Source organism: Macrobrachium nipponense, chromosome 46 (assembly GCF_015104395.2).
Source record: "Macrobrachium nipponense isolate FS-2020 chromosome 46, ASM1510439v2, whole genome shotgun sequence".
NCBI lineage: Eukaryota > Metazoa > Arthropoda > Malacostraca > Decapoda > Palaemonidae > Macrobrachium > Macrobrachium nipponense.
In genome coordinates, this window is record NC_061106.1 from 12728191 (window position 1) to 12753519 (window position 25329).

Here is a 25329-nt window from a genome sequence, read left to right on the forward strand (position 1 = left end):
TTAAATAGGCTTATATATTAGTATCAACAAAACATTTCCTGCTATGAGTCAGAGGCCGTTTAATGAAACGAACACTTCTCTGTCCTATCTGTTCAGAAAATAAATGTTACGTCAATCCCCGAGACGGTGACCATTGTTTGCCAAGGCGTCTCTCTCCTCTCTCTCTCTCTCTCTCTCTCTCTCTCTTCTCTCTCTCTCTCTATCTCTCATCTCTCTCTCTCTCTCTCTCTCTCTCGCTCTGATCAAATTACACTGGAACTTTGACATGATTGCCCTAATATACGAATGTTTTGAGATACAACAGAAAATTTGCGAAAAATATAAGCTTTGATATACAACGAAATATTTGAGACGATTTTGCGATGAGTGTTAGTTGTATAGGCGACCGATAAATGGCGTTCAGTCTGTTTGTTTGTTGGTGCTGCATGTGTTAACACGTCGTTGTTTAGTTTGTTGTATTTGCGCCTATTTTTCGTGTTATTCTGTCTATTTTATAATTAACCATGGGTCTCAAAGCTAAAGACAAAGCAGTGATAAGAAAAAACCCAAGAAAATGATTTCGATGGAAGCAAAACATGAAATTATAGCAAAGCATAAAACCTTCCAAAGGCATCACCATTATTTCTAAACTACAAACTGATTAAAATAAAAAATAAAAATTAGTTTAGCAATGTTATTTCATTTGTGGTTTATTACGTAGTTATTAGTGTACATGCGTAAATAAAAAGAGAACAAATCGTTCCCTGCCACCCTTCCCTACCTCCTCCCCCTGCTGGCCCAACGTCATCTTTCGTTGTGGTAAGTAAAATTCCTTTCTTTTTTTTAATTGATTTTATTAACATTTATTATCATTTATCACATTGCTGTTATTTTATCATTATGTGTATTACTCGTTTATTTGTGTATAAATTGTGATATTATATGTAATTTAGCTGTGTTTAGGTGTGGTTGCATACCGCTAGAACGGATTAATACAGATTATATTATTTTTTAAAGGGAAAAAAATGCTTTGAGATACAACTGTTTTGATATACGGACGATGGTAACGAACAAAGTTAAATTCGTAGTCAAGGTTCCAGTGTACTGGATAATGTCTCTCTTTGGGATACTTCGATTTTGCCAAATCTTGAGGGCTACAAGAACAGTTGATTACTATTTACGTATCATATAGACTAATTAAAGTAAACGTATCTTTAAATAGGCTTATATTTTTAGTATCAACAAAACATTTACTGGCATGAGTCAGAGGCCGTTTAACGAAACGAACACTTCTCTGTCCTTAACTCGGAGCGTCGGAAGACACCTCTCTCTCTCTCTCTCTCTCTCTCTCGTCTCTCTCTCTCCCTCTCTCTCTCTCTCTCTTCTCTCTCTCTCTCTCTCGTTGTAATCTAACCAGAAACTTCGTTTTGTTATTATTACTGGAAACAAGCAATGATTTTTTTCATTATTTTGTGCTTTTGGACTGTTATATGTAAACTTTGCGCACCGCAAGCTAGTATGTATTCATTCGCTCGGAAACTAGTTCCGCATATGAGGCGTCACTAAAAATCATAGAAAAATACGACATAAAAAGTGTCGAAAAATCATCATAACCTCAAAATTTTTGTTGTAATCTAACCAGAAACTTATTTTTATTAATATACTGTGCTAAACTATAAAGGATTTTTATCATAGTATGGAGTTTTTTTAAAAGCGTCGTTAACTCGGAGCGTCGGAAGCGTCAGCGTCGTAACCTGGAACAAGCGTCGTAACCCAGGACGGATTTTTCCATTGAATATTTAAGAAAAAGGGTCCGTACCTCGGAACGTCGTAAGCCGGAAACCGTCGTAACCCGGGGACCGCCTGACATATGTAGAAATGCCGTTCAGACCATAAAGGTTATGCAAATTATATTAACAAATTTTATGGAGAGTTATTACGTAGGTATTAGGGTAAAATATATGGCTCTGACGCTGTTCTATGCTGAAAATATCGAGTTACATAAGTGCAAATTTAGCTATGGATGTGTCGATTCATAAATGTTCATGCTTTTGTTTAAAATATGTATGAAAATGGATTACGTGAAAGGCATTTTTATTTTCTGTACAGAAATATGATACAAAGGCAGCTTTTGAAACTGCCCTTCACGTTATCAAATACGATGTTTTTTCATGTTCTTTCTTGTAAGCCGCTGCCTGCCGTTGCTTCCGAAAATATCGATTTAAAAAAAGTGCAAATTAGCAATCGAGTGTCGATTTTAAAAATGTTTATGCTTTTATGTTTAAAATGTGTATGAAAAGAATGTATTATGAATAGGGTATTTTTTATTTCTGTGCAGAAATATGATAAAAGGCAGCTTTTGAAACTCCCCTTCAAGTTATCGACTACGATGTTTTTTTCAAGTTCGTTCTTGTATGCCGCCATCTGCCGCTCTTCCGAAAATATCGAGTTAAAAAAAAAAAAAAAAGTGTGCAAATTTAGCGATCGATGTGTCGACTTTTCAAATGTTTATGCTTTTATGTTTAAAATGTGTATGAAAAATATATTGCGTAAAGTATTTTCATTTTTGTACAGAAATAAGATACAAATTTAAGGCAGCCTTTGTAACTACGCTCCACGTTGTCAGGGGATGGTTTTTCATGTTCGTTCTTGTCCACCAGTTCCGAAAAATGCATTGTGTTATTTTATTAATTATGCATCTTTTCCATAAATCCTTTAAAAACCAAAGTTATACATTATTTCACTGTATCCAAGAATATTGTATGTATTCATCATATTATTGTATTTTAAAATACTACGGCGAACTTAAGCCCGTATTCCGCGGAGCGGCCAATGTTGTGGTTTGAAATCAGCTGATGAATACGAGTCTGTTCGTTGGCCACCATAACGCAATTATGAGCGAATGCTCTTCCTTCTAGTTAGCATAAAACGAATATCTATATACTTGACTTATATGAGACAAAGTTATTTTTCCTTATACAGCGTGTTTTTAGGTGGAAATATTTTATTGGATATGTCGTTGTGAATGTGAGCTACTATTTTTCGTTAACAGATTATGTTGGCGGCATGTTTATTGCGTAAAAAATTATGTGATTCCGTTCGCAATACGTAATCCTTTATATAATCGTAATACGAACTTTACGTTATTATCTTATATCGGCGTGAAACCAACAGTAAAATGTGTTCTTTTCAAGCACAGCAGTTTTGATTAAAATGATTTTATCCCAATTTTATCTACAGTTGTGTGTGGATGGCAGACGTTTACTGCAGTTTTATCCTTGTTGCCGATGTACGACAATAGTCATTAGCAGCTTGAACAGTTTTCTCAGCTTCCGTTATAACTAGGTTTAAATTTAAACGGTATATTTCCCGATTGATCTTTAATCTATATTGATCTCTGGACCTATAGTGAATAAAGTTATTACATTAAAATATCTCAGTTCTATTCTATCATAACGCCATTTATAACAAATACGGTAATGTTGCACTGTAGTACGATGATCGAAATACAAGCCAAACAGATGTTATCCAGTTCGGTTGTACTTAGAAAAAAAAAGGAAAGGCGTTTCTCGTTCGGTTGTTTCATGGCTGTACAGGTTCACGCAACGAGTTATAACATTAAAACCATACTTTCATCCTCTTTTGCTGTTATTGAACTTATGTAACTAGAAGATGGATAAAGTTAGGCCATTGTAATTTTGATCTCTCATAAAATCGAACTATCGTAAGACTAATGATCGTAACCTGAACACTACAGCTACCTGTACACTGGTATAAACTTTATTATATCTTTACATACTCTAGACACCCACATTTACTGTACAGTAAATATAATTTTACTTATTGTGCCGTTGTGGGATTACGACGCCTTTGACTGGTTCTAGAGTTTCGAAAGAAGGTGTGCGGCGGCTGTAGGTTTAAAATCGTTCAGCGTCGAAAATTGCTTGGCGTCGGTGGCCAGGAACGGAACCCCTGCCGCTAACCGAGGGCCGCCTGTATATTGTATCTTACACTAATTTTAAATGGTTCCCAGTTATGAAATAATCTGTATTTCACACTTGACATTCAGTTTTAAGAGATTTACCTAAAATGTATTACATCTAAAATGATAGGACAAACTAATCATAATAATGAAGCTGATAAAGACAGAATGTTAATAAGCTGAGATTGTTTCCTGAGGTGTCACGTAACAATATAGCAGGAAAACAACTGGTTAATATGGCAAATTTTTATCTTCAATTTGCATTTTTCATAGCTTACAAACCTTGAGGTCTTAACATCTAATCATCTAGTGCCCAGCTGGAAACTCATTAAAAAACAATCAAAGATTGTAAAAGCTAGGAATCTGTGGCATCTGGAACATACATATTCAAGGTGGAGCTAGTCACTGACCAAGCTTGGGAGCTTGTGACGCATCAGTCTTTCTTCTAAACCAGTACACAAGAGGGTTGGGCTAAAGGAGGGCAGTATAATGTTAAGAACCCTCAGGTTTGTAAAGCTATGAAAAGTGAAAATTCATAAAAAATTTCGCCATTTGTCATATGCAGAACAAAACCTTGGTCTTAAACAATAGGACAGACTTTAGAGGGAGGCAGAAGTACCTGAACCAGCTGGGGGTTCAGCCCACCCGACCATCCTCTTAAAAGAAACGATTTGTACAGGAACAGCAATAGTGACCCTTTGACTTTAGCTTTTCCATGGGTGGCTTTCTTGAAGAACATGGTAGCTACTTTTGACTTTAATGATGCCCCAAAAGTGAGAAAAAAAAATTCTCTGGCACCACAGGTAATATTGTCATGAATAGGACATGACAAATCTTAGGTCAGTAGTTTGATGCAGTACCATGCTAGGCCAGTAGTTTGATGCAGTTCCATGCTCAATGATTATATTACAATTCTGAGTTGAATACAGTAATTCAAGCAGGTATTTTATCTATAAACTGCTTAAGCAAGCTGTCACCTCAACCAATGATGTTTTACTTCATTTGTGTTCTCTACAGTTATGAACAAGAAACAGTCAAATTTCTGCATACAGTGAAAACTGGCTTGAATACCTTCTGCATTCAGGACTTATGGTGCAAAATTTACATAGCAAATTCAGTCAAGTGAAATGTTACTATACCATCATTTTTAAAAATACATACCGTTACATATGATCCACATGCTCCAAGAAGTGCACCAGCAAGTACATCCCACCAATGATGTTTATTATCCCATATTCTTGACTGGCAACAAATAAAAGCCCACAATGCCCACATTAATTGTAGGATAGAAGCCAAATACCTATAGTTGTTTCTCACACTGATGCGCTGTTGGATGTACACCTGAAAAAGTGACGAAAATGCTTTAGTGTAAAAAATCTAGGTCACCATCCTACTGAAGAACATTCAGATTCGAACAGACAGGGTTGCAAATCAAAATTGTATTTCAAGCATTTCCCTTTGTGCAAATTTTGCTCTGCACACCTATACTGCCTATTAAGAATCTTTGCCACACAAGGAAGAAGAACCTGTTCCCTTAACCCCTTCCCTTATTATCCTTAGTAGTATTCCTGTGATTTACTACTATGTGTTCTTACAATCAAAATAATACTCATTCATACTCGGTTCTTTGATGAATTCCCATTTTCTATATTTTCTCTTCCCATAGGAAATGTTTAGTATGCATATTTGTCAATGGAAGGTAGTAAGCATTGATTACCTTATAGACTTCCAATGTCAGAGCCTGCTCCTGCAAAAATTCTCTCTCCAGCTCATAACTTTCAAAGCAAGGAAAAAAATCATACATTTTTTTGTTTTTGTTTTTCATGAACCTAAATTTTATTTCAATATTTTTACCTTTATAACATCTAAAGTTACCATTACATTATAATAAAGTAGGGCCTCGATAATCGTGGGGGATAGGGACCAGAAACCCACGTGGTAAATAAATGCCCGTGTTATCCTGGTAACCTGTCTAAAAATTGCTTTAAACTGCCTACTTAATAATAACCCACCCAAGACCACTATTTCAATGTTTATAATGCCTACTTTAGTTCAAGCATCAAAATATGTCTTCAACTATCACCTTAAACTAAATTCAAGAGTTTCAAAGTTATTCTTTCCTATCTTCAATTTCCCCTTCATCAGATCAGCAAACAAAAGTATATTTTCCTTTCTTTACATTCATGATTTGGCTGCTGCACCAAACTAAAAGTACATAGTATATCTATTTTGTGAATGAATAAGGTATTTATGATAAAAAACATGATTTACTGTAAAGATTACAGCACCCAACTATAATATTAATGTATGAACAGCAAAATACAGCAATCAAAATCTATTTTTGTCTTTTGTTTACGTTTAGAATCTGCTGATGGACGTTTATTACCGAAAGAATTATTTTGGAAAACAATTTAGTTGCTAAACGAAACGAATTTATAATGGAATTATTATTATTTTTTTAACTTTGTACAAAATAGTTTATAATATTATGATGCAGTAATTCATATTTCATTGAGAGAGAGAGAGAGAGAGAGAGAGAGAGAGAGAGAGAGAGAGAGAGAGAGAGAGAGAGAGAGAGAGAGAGAGAGAGAGAGAGGAGCGCAGCTGGGATGAGAGTAACTGTTGAATATCTTGAGAGAGCAGCTTAGGATGAGAGTACTGTTACTAGCTTAGCTCGGAGAATAACATAATGAAATTTGTATTTTAAATATTTTTATGGTGATAAGAAATGAAACATGGATAGTGATAGGATATTCTCTTGTATACTGTTATAATGTGATAATCATTGAGTCAACTATAAAAGTTGTATTGAAGCATAGTTTCGTAAATCACAGAAAGAATAAAATATGGCAACACATGCAAATGTCGGGGACCATTTTGTTCTTTTATTATGATAATAATAGATCAGTATATAGTTTCTTCTGTGAGAGAGAGAGAGAGAGAGAGAGAGAGAGAGAGAGAGGAGAGAGAGAGAGAGAGAGAGAGAGAGAGAGAGAGAGATTTTGCTATTACATTCATAGTATTTGTAAATTTGTAAATGATGGTATCCTAAAAATGCATTTAGTCATGAAAAGAAGAAGAAACACAGTAATTAGTGAATCTTGCTCTATGATAAAATTCACGTTTTCGTTAATTTTCCTGGATATATGTTAGTATTTGGGCTCCACAAAAAAAAGTAAGTAAAGTGATTTATGACAGAATTTAGAGGATAACTTACATAAAAATAACATCGGTAGTTTGTAGAACGGTGTAACCACTATCACATTGTGTAAAAATAGTATATACGAATGAGACTAGGTTTGGTGACTTCACAGTGGTCATAACATATTTTGTTTTTTTCGTGAATGAATATACATTTTATGATAAAAAAAATAGTTACTGTACTGCTTAGAGTACCATACTGTAGTATTAATGTAATCACTCAAAATAAAGTAATCATTGCATGCTGTAAACATGTAAAGATTGTATTTTTGTCTTTTGAAAAATGCATTCCCCAAGGAATTATTCCTTGAAGAGGCTTTTATTATGAAGATATGCCAATAATATAGATTGCGTTTTATTATGAATATACGACAATAATATATAAGGTAAAAAATGGTTTTATTACATTTACGCTTCGTCGCTGATCGCAAACAACAGTACGATAATCTATGACAATTATTGCTTGTATGACTGCAGTGTTCAGAGAAGTTGATTGATATACCAAAACAATAATGAGGTTCGATTGAAAATTAATGTTTTCCTAAATGTTATTACTACTGTAATTACACTACTACTATTAACATTTCTAAAAGGTTAAGAATGACAAAGGTGGTGTTAAGTGTAACTCAACGTTTACATATCTGGTGGGCCACTCAACTATAAGTTGATGTCAATGATGTGGAATTATTCCATGAATAGGCTATATATTGTGAAGATATGCCACTAATATATAAGGTGAGAATGGTTTTATTACCTTTATTGTCAGTTAATAGCATAATGTGAATCTGTTCATGCATTTGCTGGTTATCGGAACCGGACGAGGCTAGCCTACCACTGACAAGCCGGCGGTGCTGCGATTCATACCAGCGATATAGACTGAGAAGTGGTCCAAAGAAAAACCTGTGATTAACTGAATCCGTGATTGCTGATCCGTGACTAAGCGAGGCCCCACTGTACTGCATGATTTAAAAATATAGAGAAAATAATATAATCTAAAACTCCTGAGTTAACTCCAGAAAGTACATAAATGTATTTCAAAGTTTAATAACTTGCTCAGTTTTAATAACTTTTCAAAAAAATTATTCACCCCATACTGAAAACTAATTCACAAACAATTCAGGATAAGAATGGCTGTCCAGAATGTAACTCATTTGCAAGTTGGATAGTGACAAATGTTTGAGGTCAATTCTTGAAATTGGTCTCAAATACCTCAAGTAAACAGAATAAGTTTTTTACTAACATTCTTTAACATAATATGTAGATGCACAATACCTCTACCTTACTTTCAGTAAAACTGGTTTAGCAGCACTCTATACCATGATATCTAAAAACAAAATTTAACACTCGTGATTCCATAAATCAGTCAACTTACACATAAAAATGTAAATGCTCATTTGTTCAAAATCTGAAATCTCCAATTGTTTTGAAATTTTTACACAACATTGCAATCGAATACTCACATGTTTTTATATTGGGGTTTCATCCTACCTCCCCCCCCTGCCCCCCCCCCCCACTGAAGGGGGTGGGGGTGAGAAGGGATTCCCTGAAACTGAGCTGGTTCTGCCTGAGAAACAGGGCTGCTTATGCTTGTAGACTTAGTTACTTTATGAATTTATCATACCTAATTTCTGCATATGACTTATCATTTGGAAAAGAATACTACAGGGTAAACATCAATGACATCAAAGAGGGTGGAGTTTGAGAAGGGGTTTAAAAGAGAGAGCGTAGACGGAGTGTTAGGGAAGAGAGAGAGAGAGAGAGAGAGAGATGAGAGAGAAGAGAGAGAGAGAGAGAGAGAGAGAGAGAGAGAGAGAGAGAGAGAGAGAGAGTGTGTTAAGTTTATCTTAGTTTTACCAGACCACTGAGCTAATTAACAGCTCTCCTAGGGCTAGCCCGAAGGATTAGATATTTTTACATGGCTAGGAACTAATTGGTCACCTAGCAACGGGACCTGCAGCTTACTGTGGCATCCAAACCACATTATATCAAGAAATTAATTTCTATCAGCAGAAATAAATTCCTCCGATTCCACGTTGGCCAAGCCGGGAATCTAACTTTGGACCACCATATTAATAGCCGAGCGCAAAAACCACTCACCCAATGAGGAACTAGAGAGATAGAGAAGAGTGGTTGTTTGAGAGAGAGAGAGAGAGAGAGAGAGAGAGAGAGAGAGAGAGAGGTTGGGGGAGGAAAGAGAGAGTACGAGAAAGGAGCTTTCTCTTTTCTTTCCTTTCCATTTAATCAGACTGAGCCACAGCAACGTGTGGTTAGTACAGCTAGTACTATATATATACTCTAGCTATAAAGAACGAATCTTTTTCTCATGTATGTGCTAGTTTTAATAATAACAATTTCAACCCTATCAATATAATTCAAATAATTTAGCCCCATATAAGACAAATACTCACTATCACAAACATTGCTGAGTAAACTGACACAGATGCATGACCAGATGGGAAGGACTTCATTGCATCCACTAACTTTCGCTGTGGCAAATTTAAGGGGTTTGTGCAGTCCTTCCAAGAGATTCTTACATATCTGGAAAGCAATATTTAAAAAATTTTAAACATGCTGCTAAATACATTATCCAAGCTAGCATGGACATTTAACTGTGTGGTTTAGCTAACCTACCTAATAATTATAATTTCTAAAAATCTTCACAAAAGACTGTAATCAGCATCAAGTACTCCATGTTAAATAATGACAAACCACTAACACTGAAACAAATAGATGTGTAAAATCATTAAAGTATGGTTGATAGTTTACTATAAAAATCTTTTCTAGATAATGTCACATAAAAATAAACTCTCCTAAGACCATCTCCATTTCAGTTTCTTTCTTCATCTTTGCTGTCCAAACCTCTCTTAACCATAACTTCTTAGCTCTACTATGGAGTTTTCTCCATGTCCACTTTGTACTTCACCTCATTAATTTCTAGGATCTCTCCAACTCACTAACTCCTCCAACAACATCTCTTTCACTATCTTGAGTACTGAATAACTTTTGAATGTCTTAAGCACTGAATGGCTAAAAGGTTCCTCAGTGTTGCCTTACTGGTCTTAAATTATGTGATTTATTTCAAACTTTGTTATTCCATTCTTTTTCCTGAAGAAGGTAGTCTAATAGAGTATTTGAGGCCATCACTCAAACAACCGTCTATCTGCACAAAACAGATATCGGAGAAAAAAGTGATTGAAGTTGTGCATTGTTTACATTATCATATTTCCGTTAATATTCATGCTATGACATCATTCTCTTTTTCAAAATGAAGCTAAAAGCATGCTCTTTACAAATATGTGTAAATATTATCTGTCTAATCAAAACTGTACCATCAAACACACCATAACTGCAAAAAACAAAGTTTGTCAAAACCATTGGAATGACAATATAATTTCTAAATGTTTTATGAATGGTTGGATGATGTCATTTTTTTTTTTTCTTCAACATTATATTAGCCTAGATCTGGTAGAGGTTAGATCATTAAAAACTTGCAGAATTCTATAATGATGGGAAGAAGAAATAAAAAAAAAGAAAATAAGAAAACTTTATGGTGTTCTGTAAAATTATTCAGTTATGTAGCTCTCCTTATGACACAGTCTTTGGTCATCATTCATAGTAGGCCTACGTGGTGCAATCACATAGCTGCATAGTACCTAAAAAAATGTGTGTTTAAGCATACTGTACTCCTAAACATGGTTTAGGATGCAAGATTTACCAGCACCATTTTTTTTATTACACTTAACCCTTTAACGCCGATTTGACGTATTAAAACATAGACATAAATTGTCTGTCGGGTGCCGATTGGACGTATGGTACGTCAATGAAAATTTTTTAAAAATAGGACCTACCAGGCGAAAATTTTTGAATCACGCGCCTTGGGGGATACTGGGAGCTCACGGATCAAGGCGTTGGTTTTGTTTATTTCAATCATTGAGCAAGCGTGAATTTCTTTCTTATCGCACTAAAAAGTATCAGTGACACATCTCAGAAATTATTTTGTCACTTTAACATAATTTTTGCACCATTTTAAATTAGCCGTTACATAAAGTTTTATATATGGAAATGTGTGCAATTTCATGCACAAATACAACTAAAAACAACCCATGCTTGTAGCTTTTAACAGTTTTGAAATATTTTCATATAAATAACGATGTACCAAAATTTCAACCTTTGGTTAACGTTTGACTCTACCGAAATGGTCGAAAAACGCTATTGTAAGCTAAAACTCTTATATTCTAGTAATATTCACATTTCACACCTTCATTTTGTAACAAATTTGGAAGTCTCTAGTACAATATTTGGATTTATTTGGTGAATTTAATAAAAAAAAAAAGAAAAAAAACATTTTCTTAAATCCACGCGGTGGAAAACTCTCTCGAAAAAAAATAAGAAATTTTTTTCCGTTCCGATTGTCGTAATGTTTTTGCATATTTTTAAATTAGCCGTTACATAAAGTTTTATATATGAAAATGTGCGCAAACTTCATGTAGAATACAGCAGAAAATAATGAAGGTTTGTAGCTTTTCTTTCATTTTTGAAATATTTGCATATAAATCACGATAAATAGAAAAAAAACACATTCGGTCAACTTTGACTCTACCGAAATGGTAGAAAAACACAATTATGCGCTAAAACAACTCTAAACAGTCTAGTAATTATTCAGTCATTTATCTTCATTTTGAAACAAATTCGAAGCCTCTAGCACAATATTAGATTTATAGTGAATTTAAAATAAAAAACTTTTCTTCCCTCCGCGCGCGGATTCTCCGCCGCAAATCTCCGAAATGCGTATGTCGCATTCTCGTGATATTTGCTCCATTTCATATTGGGCGTTTCATAGAGTTTTATATATGAATGTGTGTGCATTTCATGTAGAATAAAAAAATAATAATTGAAGGTTGTAGCTTTTCTCATTTTCGAAATATTGAAATATTGCATATAAAAAAAACAATATATAAAAAAAATTAGACATTCGGTCAACTTTAACTCGTCCGAAATGGTCAACTGCAACTGAAAGCTAAAACTCTTACAGTATAGTAATATTCAATCATTTATCTTTATTTTGAAACAATTTGGAAGTCTCTAGAAACAATATTTAGATTTATGGTGAATTTAAAAAAAAAAAAAAAAAATTTACGTCCGCGCGTTACGAATTCATGCATCATTTTGTGATAATATTTTTCTCTGTGTTGCTTTGATCGTTTTACAATGTGTTGTATACCAAATTATCGCAATTTAGTGTACAATACAATGAAAAAATTAACTCGTTAGCTTCAACCGTATTGCTCACAGTGCGATTTGAATACAATTACATATGAAATTTTGTTTTCGCCCTATCATATATCGCATTATTTATATATGATAATTATCTTTTTTCATTTTGATGGTTGCATACTATACTTCAGGCAATGGACCAAAAAAAGGAGCCAAAAATGAACTCTTAATCTTGAAAACTAAGCGCGCTGTGATTTAAAAAAAAAATATTTTTCTGCTTCGGCGCTCACTCCGATACCCCCTCGGCATACGGGAGACGATTTTTATTATACCCCTTCGGCGTTAAAGGGTTAATTATGCAAAAAAAAAAGTTGACAAACTTTTTTCCCATTTAACATATCTGACTCTCCAATAATGGTACAGTAATGATAGGCTAATAGATTTTTAAAATCCAGTAAGGTATACTGTTTGGAAGGTATTTTCACTGGTTTTTTCCCATAAAAATACCGAGGAGTAATTATGTGTGCACTCATTATTCTTCTTTTCACACTGAGTATTAAATTCTACTGCGTTGTTTTCCATTTCATTCGATTCCTTATGCTTTCTACCCATAGTTGATGACCACAATAACTGTTAATTTTTTCAGATACAATGCTTCATGAAAATTACAAGGTAAACCACGGAACACAAGAACTTGACAGCCAAACTAAGGATCCTTTAAATAATGATGTCATACCACATCAAAGAACCTTGTTGGTGGACACATGCAGTTAGCGTTTTGTTCGACAGAACATTATCCTGGTTCCTTTTCTCTTGAAAAACCGCACTTATCATTCTAGTTACTCTCACTCTCCCTAGATTATGAATGCAAAAAAATTTTTTTTTTTTACAATTCTTAAACACTAGTATATAGAAGAGTTGTTGAATTCAAAAGTATGTATAACTCAAAATCCGAAAATTTGCAGTTAGACGGTTGTTCGAGTGACAGCCTCATTTATTCAGATAATTATCATTATGTTCTCTGCCTATATTGGCAAATGGACATGCAAAAAGTAACAGCTCTTGTCTACACTTAACAATATTATCATGATCAGCATCAAACACTTCAAAATCTTGAGGCCACAAAAGTGCTTAACTATTACAGATTACATCAATCCACAGTAATGGTGGTGAGTACATAAACATTTTATTATTGGTTAGTCCAAGGTACTAATTAAGACTCAAATTAAATTTCATGACAAATTGATGATATCCATCAAAGGCCTACACCGTTCAATATCCTTATTTAATAATATTCCCAATGATATTCAGTAAAAAATGAAAACCCAGTTCATCTAGCCAAGTTCATCCAGTGGAATCTGAGTTCCTACCATCTGATTTGGTCACTAAGTTAAATATATTAGCACTGAAAAATAATAACAGATGCCTCAATCCAAAATTTCAAAAGGATACAAAATGGCTATCAACTAAATGATAACTCTTAATATTGTTTGTAACTGTTAAAACTTTATGTAACTCATAAATATTAATGGCTTCACTCATTTTATGACAGATTTTTCTCATACGAACCCAGTAATCTTAAATATCATTTATGCTCTGAATGTTCCCTGGTCTTTGTCGGACACTAATTTTTAAACACAATACCCATCTGATTCACAGGTATATTCAACTAACATACGAGGTAGCAAAATTAAAAAAAAACAGAAGGCAATCCTTATAAAACACACTGTTTAGTATGAAAAAAATTATGTTACAAAGACAGTGTCATTATAACTATTAAACAACCTAACAAATGTGATCTTTGTTATACTGCTGCCACAACATCTCTAGCTAGTCATTAAGGTACCTTCAAAGTTCATACTTAGTGTCTATGCTGCCACTGGAATAGAATAGAGCATATAATTTAGGCAAAAGGCCAAGCACTGGGACCTATGAGATCACACTGCCCTGAAACAGATATTAACATTGGAAAGATTTCAAAGGTGTAACAGGAGGAAAATCTCACAGTTGCACTTGTGAGTCAATTGTTAGGATTAGGAGAGGGTAGAAAGTAAGATGGAAGAGAGAATATGAACAAAGGTACAGTTAAAAGGAATGAAAGAAGTTTGCAGCTAGGGGCCAAAGGGACACTGCAAAGATCTGTCTAGCATGACTGCAAGTGACCATTCCAGGATCACTGACCTCGTCTCTCTTCCAAAACCTGGAACTACTCAAAAGCTTTGGCTTCTTTTCAAATAGTCTACTGGCTGCAATGATAGGGAGTTTTCTTCAGAAACTTACGTCAGTAACAAATATAACATGAATAACCCAAGGCTCTGCTCCAATCTTTTGCCAAGATCTCCAATATTTGAGGAGATAATTCTTCCACTAGCATAAGAACAGTCAATAAGGGAATACTTTGTTTCTTCCCACCCCTTTACAGGGAGACTTCACCATAAGCCATCCCACTTTTCTTGACCTTGACATTAGGTCAGTCTAGTAGTCTTGATAATGCACTTCTGATGTTCAAGATTACTGACCTAGTTGCTGTCAAAGTCAACTTGAAGAGCTTCCTTACAATGCCTTCTAGGAACAGGAATAGGTAAAGAGGATTGAAGGCCTACAGATTCTTCTTGTCTCTCTTTTTTCAATAGCACACTTAGTTTCTGAATATAATCTTTAGCACACTCATTAATGGAAGAAGAGTCACTAAAGATGTAAGCATGGCAGCCACCTCAGGCACATTTAAGTAAGTGAAAATGTTGCTAACATATAAATAATGAAATGTTGCTAGTACATGAGATATAAGCAATATTGCTAGCAAATGTGTTATGAGCAATGTTGCTTGCAGGTGAATGAGCACAGTGGAAACAGCCACGCAAAAGCACCAACCTGACATTAGCAACCTCCTCCAATGACTTGGACCCTCTCAGTAACAATTAACTAATGGTTCCCAGCACTCAATCCCGACAGATGGGCATAGTAAGGACCTCTGAGAATCTGTTCTTTCACATTTATCTCAGCTGGTGTAGAGGTTATTGGAGATGGAGAAAAAGTAGTTGGGGTTTGCTCTGCAATAATTCTGTTCTGATATGGAAGTATGGGACTGTAAGGTTAGAAGACACACAGCTACAAGTCCATTCCAAGACAGCATGGCCACTGACAAATTAAACACATGGTTAGCAGAATCGTTCATGCGAGTCTCTAATAAATTTGGTGGCCTTGTTCTTTTTTAGATTTATGAGAGGTCTGCCAGCTAAAAAAAACCTTAAACCAATCAAGTACTTTGAAAAAGAAGGATCGAACTGTAAGGTCAATTCATGGTCCTTTATGTCCAAATTCTCAACAAGCATAACACAATCCTTTGAAAAGCTGCAAAGTGTCCTCTTAGCAGGGATAAGGACACCTTCAGCATGGTTAATTTCCAAAATAAAATAGATTTAAATGTAGAAGGTCAATGGTCATCTAGCTAACCAACCTCCAGCAGTGTGAACTGTCTTTTCTTCCTGTGAAATGTAGTAAAAGTTGCTAGCAAGATTATGTCACTAGAGGATGACAAGAAGTGAAACAAGCTGAACTCCTCTTGGTTAAGGATAAAAAAACCATCCCTCCAGAAAAGAGCAGGTGGTTTGCCTCACCTTGGTAAATGACTTAAAAACAGGTGAACAGTTTCCACTTAAGAGTTGTTCTCCCTTAAGTCCTGAGGTCAACTCAAGTCACCAAAAAAAGGCAATGATGCTGTCTTTATCCCAAAAACTCAAGTCACCCAAAAAAAGGCAATGATGCTGTCTTTATCCCAAAAACTCAAGTCACCAAAGAATTCTGCCCATTGAAAAACTTAGAGTTGGGGAGACCAGCCACTGTCAGAACCCTTGATGCAAACAATGTCCCTATGATCTTTGTCACTCTCTCAATTGTAGATGACGATGATTTGGGAGCAATGTCTGAAGAATAAGCCAAGGATGGAAACTAGCCTCAGACAGCTGGACATGTGTGGATAAGTAAGGAGTAGGCCAATGTTCAGTGAATAGGCCAACACGTGAGGTGTATTCTACCTGCAGTACATCAATATCTTGAGTTACAGTCTAACACTGGTGTGCCATGAACTGCTGGAGTAACCATTGCTGGAAAGAGGTAACCTGATATTTTCATAATGGAATGAAGTTAGAAATAATTAATACACAGTTGCAATTCTCTGCAACGGTTAGGTAACATTTTAAAAACATTCTCAAATGGTTGTCAAACTTACCCAGACTAAAAATTGGCTTCTGTAAAACAAATTTTATTTAATATAATATCTTCAATATTATTACCATTAAGTTTTAAAAACTGCTTGTATTCACTCAAGGCTGTTGACACTGTTCTTCAGTAATGTTTGGCACACACAAGCTCCGAAATGATGGCCTTGGTTCACTAGTGGCAATCTTGGCAAGATCATTAAAGAAAAACATAAGTAGGCCTCCAACAAAAAGGTCACCAACATAAGACCAGCACCTATGAAGACACCTACGAAATGAACAGTCCTGCTCTTTGACCTCTGGTGGGAAAGCCCATTCAAAGACAATCATCTGTAATGTTGAAAGGTTTATGCAAATTACTAAGAGAAACTTGAAGTGCCTAACAAGTCAATAAATAACTACAAAAAAATATGAAAATCTTGTTAACCAAATACTATCAATGTATTTATCTTTTCAATCAAATATTTTTTTTTATTTCAAACCTTAAAATCTAGTCTGTGAATTTACAGCCCTGTATATCTCTACAAAATGAACAGCTTAGGATATGCCATAAGTTGTTTAAAAAGTACCACATCTCTTGACAATCACTTGCACTATGGTTCATTGCAAATTGTAATAAAGAATTTTTCTCTAGTCAAACCATTAAATTTACACAATGTAGATGGAAAACATCCAGGTAAACCCTCAATGAGAAGAGAGACACTGTATATTTACAATTTTTCTTCCACTGCTAATGGCTAAGAGCTCACCAAATTTGCATGTAAGAAAACCTTGGGTCAAGTAGGCATCTCCCCTTCATATCAGATGCAATGCAATAGTTTTAAATTTTCAACAAATTAGGCAACTTACTTAAGAACTTGTTGAACATGCTCAGAGCAGAATATTAGTACAGCCTGATACATTTTACAAAACTATGTAAGAAGTTTGATATATTCTAGAAAAATATGTATGATGTTAGACATAACAATAATGAGACCAACTATAAGAGAAATCTTTGTAATTGGTTGGTCTATCTTATGCAGCCCTAGCGCTGGGAGGACCATGAGAGTGTAACTCCTGTGGGATGAACAGTGCCTATGCTATAAAAAAAACTTATTAATTTTCTACCCCCTTGCAAAATATCTTGCACATCTTTCCACAATTTCTTGAATGGTTTATGACAAAAATGGTGTAATGTGGAGACAGGAACTGATCCAGACTACCCTAAATTTTAAGACCATTATCTTGTCAACATTTACATTTTGAGAAAACATTAAAAGTATTGCACCACTATGTAAAAATAGGGTGTACTCATGCTGACAGAGATAATAATGAGTCAGATCATAAGACCTCTGGGCATTAAAGCTCAGAATCAAAGGGCTGCTGCAGAGAATGTTATTAGTCTCTACAATTTGCTAGATAAGGCACACACTCAAATAAGTGGTATTTCCTAAAGCGTATCAGAGAATACTAACTTGGATTCAAAGGAGCCAAATGCAATGTATCAAGCTAGATCTGGCTAAAACTAACTAAAGTTCAATGAAGACTCAAAAGTTCAATGAAGACTACTCACGTTGACAGAAGTAATGAGTCATATCATATGCCCTACAGTCATTAAAAATATTCAAGCATTGAAACTGAATAAGTACACATGGCTAATTCAGATAGAAACCCATGTCTGTGAAAGTTATAGAACTGCCAAGTCAAGAACCTTTACTGTCCTAGTTTTCATACATTGAGAGTATATTCTCTAGGCTATTTAAATACTTCAGCACAAGATGCAATGACAATCGTTATAAAGCATCTCTTATACTCTATACAGAGCCAAGAATCTATGGTACCTGTATAGTCTGAAATAGCAATGGAAGAACTTTTGTTACGTAAATAAAATGTCTCGATTTGTATTCCATACCTTTATTTGTAATAAAAAATATAAAATTGTAATTGCATCAGTAACCCACATTTTGCATTCAACTCAATATAAACAATCACTCACATATGAAGAGTTGGAGAGTCCATAATTCTTAATAAATTAACAGAAAACTCCAGAGATATCTTTAACACTGAGAAAAACCCTTCTGACAAAATGGTAAAAAGGCCTAACCTGAGGCATTGAAGCTTTAAAACATTTAAGTTCATGCTTGACCACCAAGGGGTCAAGTGGGTTAACAGTCTTTTTTAGGATCAGATTATGACCAAACTAAAAGAACAACAAACCATGTTCATCAGTTGTTAAACAAATCAGAACTCACAAGTTAGGCATGTAACTCTCCTACACACAAAACATAGGATGTAACATGTAGAAATGAGAAAGTGAATTACTATACGTATACCATGATTTGGTAGTTTTGTAGTTTACGAAAAATTCCCATACCTACTGACAACCCAAAATATAAGTGCATGATTTTATTTGGCAAGAATATATATTGCATCTTTGACCCTCTGATACTACACAACAAAGAATAACAGCAGCTCAGAAGCCTTGGTCCATATAACAATGTTACACATCCCCAGGTCAAGCAGATCAATTTTAAAACCCCTTTGTTGGAACAAAATTACAAATTTATACTTTATTTTTCAATTAATTTTATTAACAGTTCACACAATAGGACTAAAGCTTGAGTATTATTACTACTTGTTTTAAATATGAAAGGATCTAGTTTTTTGCAGACTTATGTTTCGGTAACATTATAAAAACCTCAAAAATTATTTTCATCAAAATCCAATGACATTTACTACATGAACAATACTTGTGAAAAGCTTACACATTAACTCATTCTTGTAGGCAATAATACTGAATGGGGATCTGAATTTGTTTTGAAGGTAAACAACTGAAGTGGTCACATAATGGATTTGTTGAGGCTAAAATAAGATAGCCATATCCTCCACCCTCCAAAAAAATATTTGTTTACCCCCAAAATTAGTGATAAGGCATAATACTGAGGCATCACACTAATTTTGAACAATGCTCATATGTTTTTCACTAAATACAGATACAGTACCCTTCCTTTGTCATATCCACATGAAAAATCTTACATACATTTGTGAATGTTACAAACCAAAATTCAAGGCAGCAATTGCCATTTGCTTCTAGAAAATGAAAGCAGGTTTAATATTTTGACACAAAAAGTCCATAACAAAAAAACAGTTCCTGCCATACCCAAACTTGACTTGGCCAGCATTGCCTGTATCAGTCTTCAAACAAAACACATAATACACAAAATCTGGCTTACATGCAAAGTATGCTACAACTACAAAATAAAGAATAGTACACACACACAGTACACTGAATGAAAGCAGAGAAACCAAACTACCAAGAATAGTAAATATCAAAAGAACAGAAAACCCTTAAGGAGAGAGAACATAAATTAATACAGTACCATACAATTATTCAAATATGTATATATAAAGTACAAGGAAATGATCCACATGGTTATGCTGTATTAATTATAAAAGAATATCTCTGTCAAAGTGCAGGACTGGATCAATACAATCTGAAGACAAGAAAGATCTAGAAACTGGAAACCACAGAAAGTACTATTCTAGTATCATAAGGAAACAGATTCACAGGTTTGAATATTTAGTCAACATATTCATAATATACAACCTGAAGAACTAAGGCAATTATCTCCCACTGATCTCCGGGGTAGTGCACCATCACAAGTACCACATATATACCAAACCAAAAACTGGAATACCAAAGTGGCATTCAAAGCGGCATTTAAAGGATGAGAAAACATTCCTAAATGAGCACAACTTATCTACAAGGTTTCCATCACAAAATATGACATCCAATAATTCTTTAAGACTACACACTACATACTAACCATAAAAAATGGACCAAATAGTCCAACAGACAGAAGTACTGGAACAGAAACTGTGTCAGGGTAATAAGGCCTTCGTATAGATGGATCATCACATGAAACGCTGGTGTAGTCAGGTGGTATGTAGCATACTGTTGTAATTAAGGCAGCTCCCACTAAAATAGAAATGAACATTTTATAAAAGGTGAATCATATACTATATTTCACATTTCTGTGACTACACATAAAATATAAGAACCTTATAAACATTAAATTTCCTAGCATACAAACACCCATTTCAAATCAGTAAATCAGCCACTGAATAGAGGGTAAGGCAAAATAAAATCATTTAACAACCAGTGACAGAAATTGGGGACCCTTTAGACATTAAATCAGTTTAGAAAATTTAGAAGAGTTACTGCACAAATATAAACAACCACTCATATATGAGGAGTTGGAGAATTCACATCCCTTATTCAATTAACAGAAAACTCCAGAGATTTCTTTCACACAGAAAAAAAACCACTGAGGAAATGGTAAAAAGGCCTAACCTGAGGCACTGAAGCTTTAAAACATCTAAACTCATGCTTGACCGGTGAGGAGTCAAGTGGGCTAACCGAGTCTTTGTTATGGATGCAAGTTATGACTAACCTAAAAGAACAGCAAACCATGTTCATCTGTTGTTTAAACAAACCTAAGAGGAACTCACTAACTTGGGCCTGTAACTCTTCCTACCATATAAAATTTTAGAAGTAACTTACACCTACATACCTATGTAAAGCATTGGTAAACAAACTGAAGAAATTTAGGTTAACACTCTCCAAGCCTTTGTTTTGAAGCTCAGTAGGATAATACTTGTCACCAGGCTCTGTCTATAATGTAAACTAGGCTATGCCTTGGCACACACATTCCTAGGGTCCATGTATCACCAAGCACACTGTTATTATAAAATACTATAATCCAAAATAGAAATTACTAAAATAAATGTACAAGAAGTACTTGCTTCCTGAACAATTCGTATGTCAGTAACATTTGAAAAGTGTTCCTACACTAAGAACTTATTCATATCAGTGTTGCCACAAACTGGACACCTTGGTGAGTGTTGGAAAGTTCATCCTACTCTTATTACATACAAGAAAATAAATCAATCATCATGCACTAATCTAAACCATATTTGATATTTGATTCAATTTACAGTCACCTGAGAGTAAATTTTTGGAATCACACTGCATATTTTGTTCTGAGACGGCACATTATGTTGTATTATCCTTTCCAAGACAATCCCTATAAAAAAAACTTCATATGAAAACCAACAAGATATACAAACAGGGTTTAATCTGGATGCTGATGTAGTATTAGGTTTTATATTATCCATAGAGGTTTTCAGTTGAAGACCCACAAAAAAAAAATAATAATATCACTGTTACCTTAAAATAGCATCACCATAAAGAACTCTAAAAGTAAATGTCAAAAGAAGATGGGAACCCCTCTCCATATAGAGTATATACTAAATTTTCTCAATAAAAAAAAATAACTATCATGGCTTCATACGTTGTATAGTATTAAAGTAAAACTCCTCTTGGCCTGTGTGCAATGACTGTATTTCCAATAGACAAACAAATAAATTTGGCTTATATTCAATGATTTTTTGAAAACAGGCTTACTTTCTCCTAAATGTAATAGCTTCAGTACTTAACAACTTAAAACAAATGTAAAAGGCTGATGGAGGCCTGCAATCACAATGTCTACAATGCATTGCTTTATTATCCACAAGCGAAACAATGGGTAGGTTGGGTGGAGTCACCAAAAGCTATTAGTGTCAAACCTTATAAAAATAACCAGTGACTGAAAAACTTTGTAAACAACAAACCTTGCATTTACTCTTTGGACATCATCTGCATTCTTTTCACATTTTACTTTGCATCCATTCATTCTCTTCAGCCTTTTCCATCTACCTAACCAATTCCTTTATATATATCTTAACCTTCCTCTTACTTTTCAGTTCTCATTTAAAATAAAACAAAACTCCTCTCAGTGGTCTCAAGATTACTTATATCAAAATAATAAATAATGAACTTTCTCTTCCATCATGTACCATAAAACTGATATTATATTGTTACTATGAAGTATTATAAACAGACAAAAACAACAACTGATTAACCCACACAATCAACATTCCTGTAGACAACTTATTTAAATGCTAATTCAAACATCTTTCTTGGTTCCCGTTGATTAGTGCATTTTTCTCAATGCTGGGCAACCAATACATCCTGTCCACCCTACAATTGTGTGCCATGATTTTCATTCTACAAAACCTACAACCCCACCTGAGTTACAGTCACTTACAGATTTAAGATCTGTAATAATGCTGAAGGCACCATGCACAAACCATGACTTTTTAGGCTCCAATTGTGATTCTTGGAGAATACCTGCACACTTTAGGAAGAGAAAAAAGGCTAAAGTCCCTGCTTGTTTGTTACTAAATGGTCATTCTTATATCTCATGTTTTCTGCATCTATCGCTGAACGTGATCACCATGGAGGCGCTTACTGTTCTTACATTACCAAATAAAAAACAAAAACAAATAAAAAACTGTAATATGCTGTGATTACACAAAACCTAAACTTTAACAATAGATACAAATCCTTTGGATCAGCCCTGTCTGAGCTACTAAATTAGCTCAGTGGTCTGGAATAAACTACTTAACAGCAATAATACTAATGCCATAATACTTACAGAATCTACACTATATTCACCCAGGGATGAACTGCAATCGTCTTGGTTTTTTTTTTCTCTAACCCAATGAGCCCTTAACAGTCATAAGGAACCTCACACAAGTTCTGACCTGGTGCCCCATAACTGTTATTCTAAAAGTACATAATCACAGCCTTCCATAATGTAATACTATAGCAATTAGTAAAAATTTCTTCCGCTCACATTTTTAAAAAAATTCTTACCCAATTTTAAATTGTCATAACTGCTAATGCTACACTATCTTGTGATGCAGCCCTTGTCCCATATATATGTATATGGGCTATATAGTTAAAAAAAAAAAATACTTTGTATATGTCTGGTGTCAGCACATCATCAATGCTTGTGGTCATGTATTGTTCTGGATCCTTCACTGCTAATGACACGGCACTGCAAACTATTGTAAACATTACCAACACTTCTGATCATGTGTTGTCTGGCTCCTTCACTGTAAACTTAGTGTAGTATAATCTGAATTTGCCGTATGCTACATCATTTCCATTTTCCCCATGAATGTCGTTACTACAGTTTATACTGCACTTACCAGTGGGTAAAAAAAAAAAAATTATCCATATAGCGTATCCTTACAAGCTGAACTGTTGAATACTTCAAATTTCATCTCACCAAATCTACATCAGCCCAATTCACCAAATCTCTTTAATAACATGTTTTATAATAGTATGTCTAAAGCAATAACATTATCAAACTTCAAAATATGCATAGAATAAGATTTCAATGGCAAACATGTAGCCTATTACACAGCAAATGGGGAAGAGAGAGTTGTGATAGTTAGTTCTAGGAAGAAATATACTTTATTTTGGAGGCACTGGCTTCTGTGAAACAGGAGTTGACAGCAGAGTGCGGAAAAATTATACTCCAACATGGATACAATGTTGAGAGAAAGTTAAACTAATGACATTACAGTGAGAGCAAAAACTTAAAAAATTTATCTAATATATTGCCTAAACTATTCAGAGCAGCTGGAACATGGGCAATAACAAGTAAATAGAGACTATAAAAGGTTTTCATCACAGACAATTAGATTCATGGCTTGGAATTGGAGAGAGAAGTGGTATCCCGAGATAAGAAAAATAGACCAAGGTCTTGACGACCACTTGGCTTTTTTTTTTTATTTTTTATCGCATAACAATCCAGGTACAATTGGCACTTGACTCCCCAAAATATATAAAACTGCAGCAGTGTACCATTCATATCTAGATATCTAGTTTAAAAAATTACGTAATTTATTACATTTGGAAAAGTGAAAATTCTGTGAAGGTAACACTACCTACCTATTCGTGCGATAGGTAGGTACTATTTAGGAAAAAATGTGAAATTACATTTTGTGAAGGAAACACTAATCGTGCAATATTCCCTGTAAAATTAAATGTAACATATTCATTACTAATGTATATATGACATACAGCTGAAATAAAGGATTCAATGCAATTTCCCAATTTTGCATTTCCCTCCAGATGAAATTTACTCGTTGGCAAACTCCTGAGGAGGAGCGGTGCGGGTCAAGTAAGTCAAATCAGCTGATCCCAAAATGAGCCCAAAACAACATCACTGACCAAAAAGATACTTACGAAAGAATCCAAGCTTCGCTTTGTACCGCTGAATGTGACGTTGTATCCACATGGACCTTTTCTTTTGTTCGTCTTCCATGCTTTCACTCGTCATGTTGGTAGATGGCGATTGTTTACTCGTGAATATCCTTTGGCTTTCGACGCTTTAGTATCATGAACGGAATGACGTTAACGCAAGTATAACGGCCTGTAGCTTGTCATGCGAGTTATGACTTCCACCGAAACAACTCTCGCTAACAATCGTATAGATTGAAAACCGACAAACTATAACAGGCGTTGATAAGTAATCTGGCAACGGCAGAACAAACTCTGCAGGGAATGTCCAAACCCAACTGAGTTACATACAGCGATTATCATGAGAAGCTAAAGCCGAGTTGCAAGTTACTATAAATTTCTTGGCCTTGGCTTTTCTTGCATTAGGTAAGACCAGTTTCGTATTTAAAATTACGAGTGTTAAAATGTAAGTTTTCAACATATTAATTGCCTTAAGGAACTATTAAATTCTTGAATGTAGAATCCATGTAAATCTGAATGGATCCAATAATACAGGCTAGTTGCCAGTTCACACTTTAGTAGCCGCCGCTTATGAAGAAGGTATAAACTATTATCTTTGG

General features: G+C 34.7%; 1 protein-coding gene across 1 annotated transcript in view; it reads right to left on the reverse strand.

Moving 5' to 3' along the window:
* Positions 1–25064, reverse strand: part of LOC135214753 (phospholipid phosphatase 2-like) — a 40805-nt gene extending 15741 nt beyond the window's left edge. The window contains exons 1-5 of the mRNA XM_064249102.1: positions 24716–25064; positions 20400–20551; positions 16703–16923; positions 9571–9700; positions 5123–5302 (exon numbers count right to left, since the gene is read on the reverse strand). Coding sequence (XP_064105172.1) covers positions 5123–5302; positions 9571–9700; positions 16703–16923; positions 20400–20551; positions 24716–24809 — 777 coding nt within the window. The 5' untranslated portion in view covers positions 24810–25064. The remainder of the gene's footprint in view (positions 1–5122; positions 5303–9570; positions 9701–16702; positions 16924–20399; positions 20552–24715) is intronic.
* Between the last annotated feature and the right edge of the window lie 265 nt (positions 25065–25329).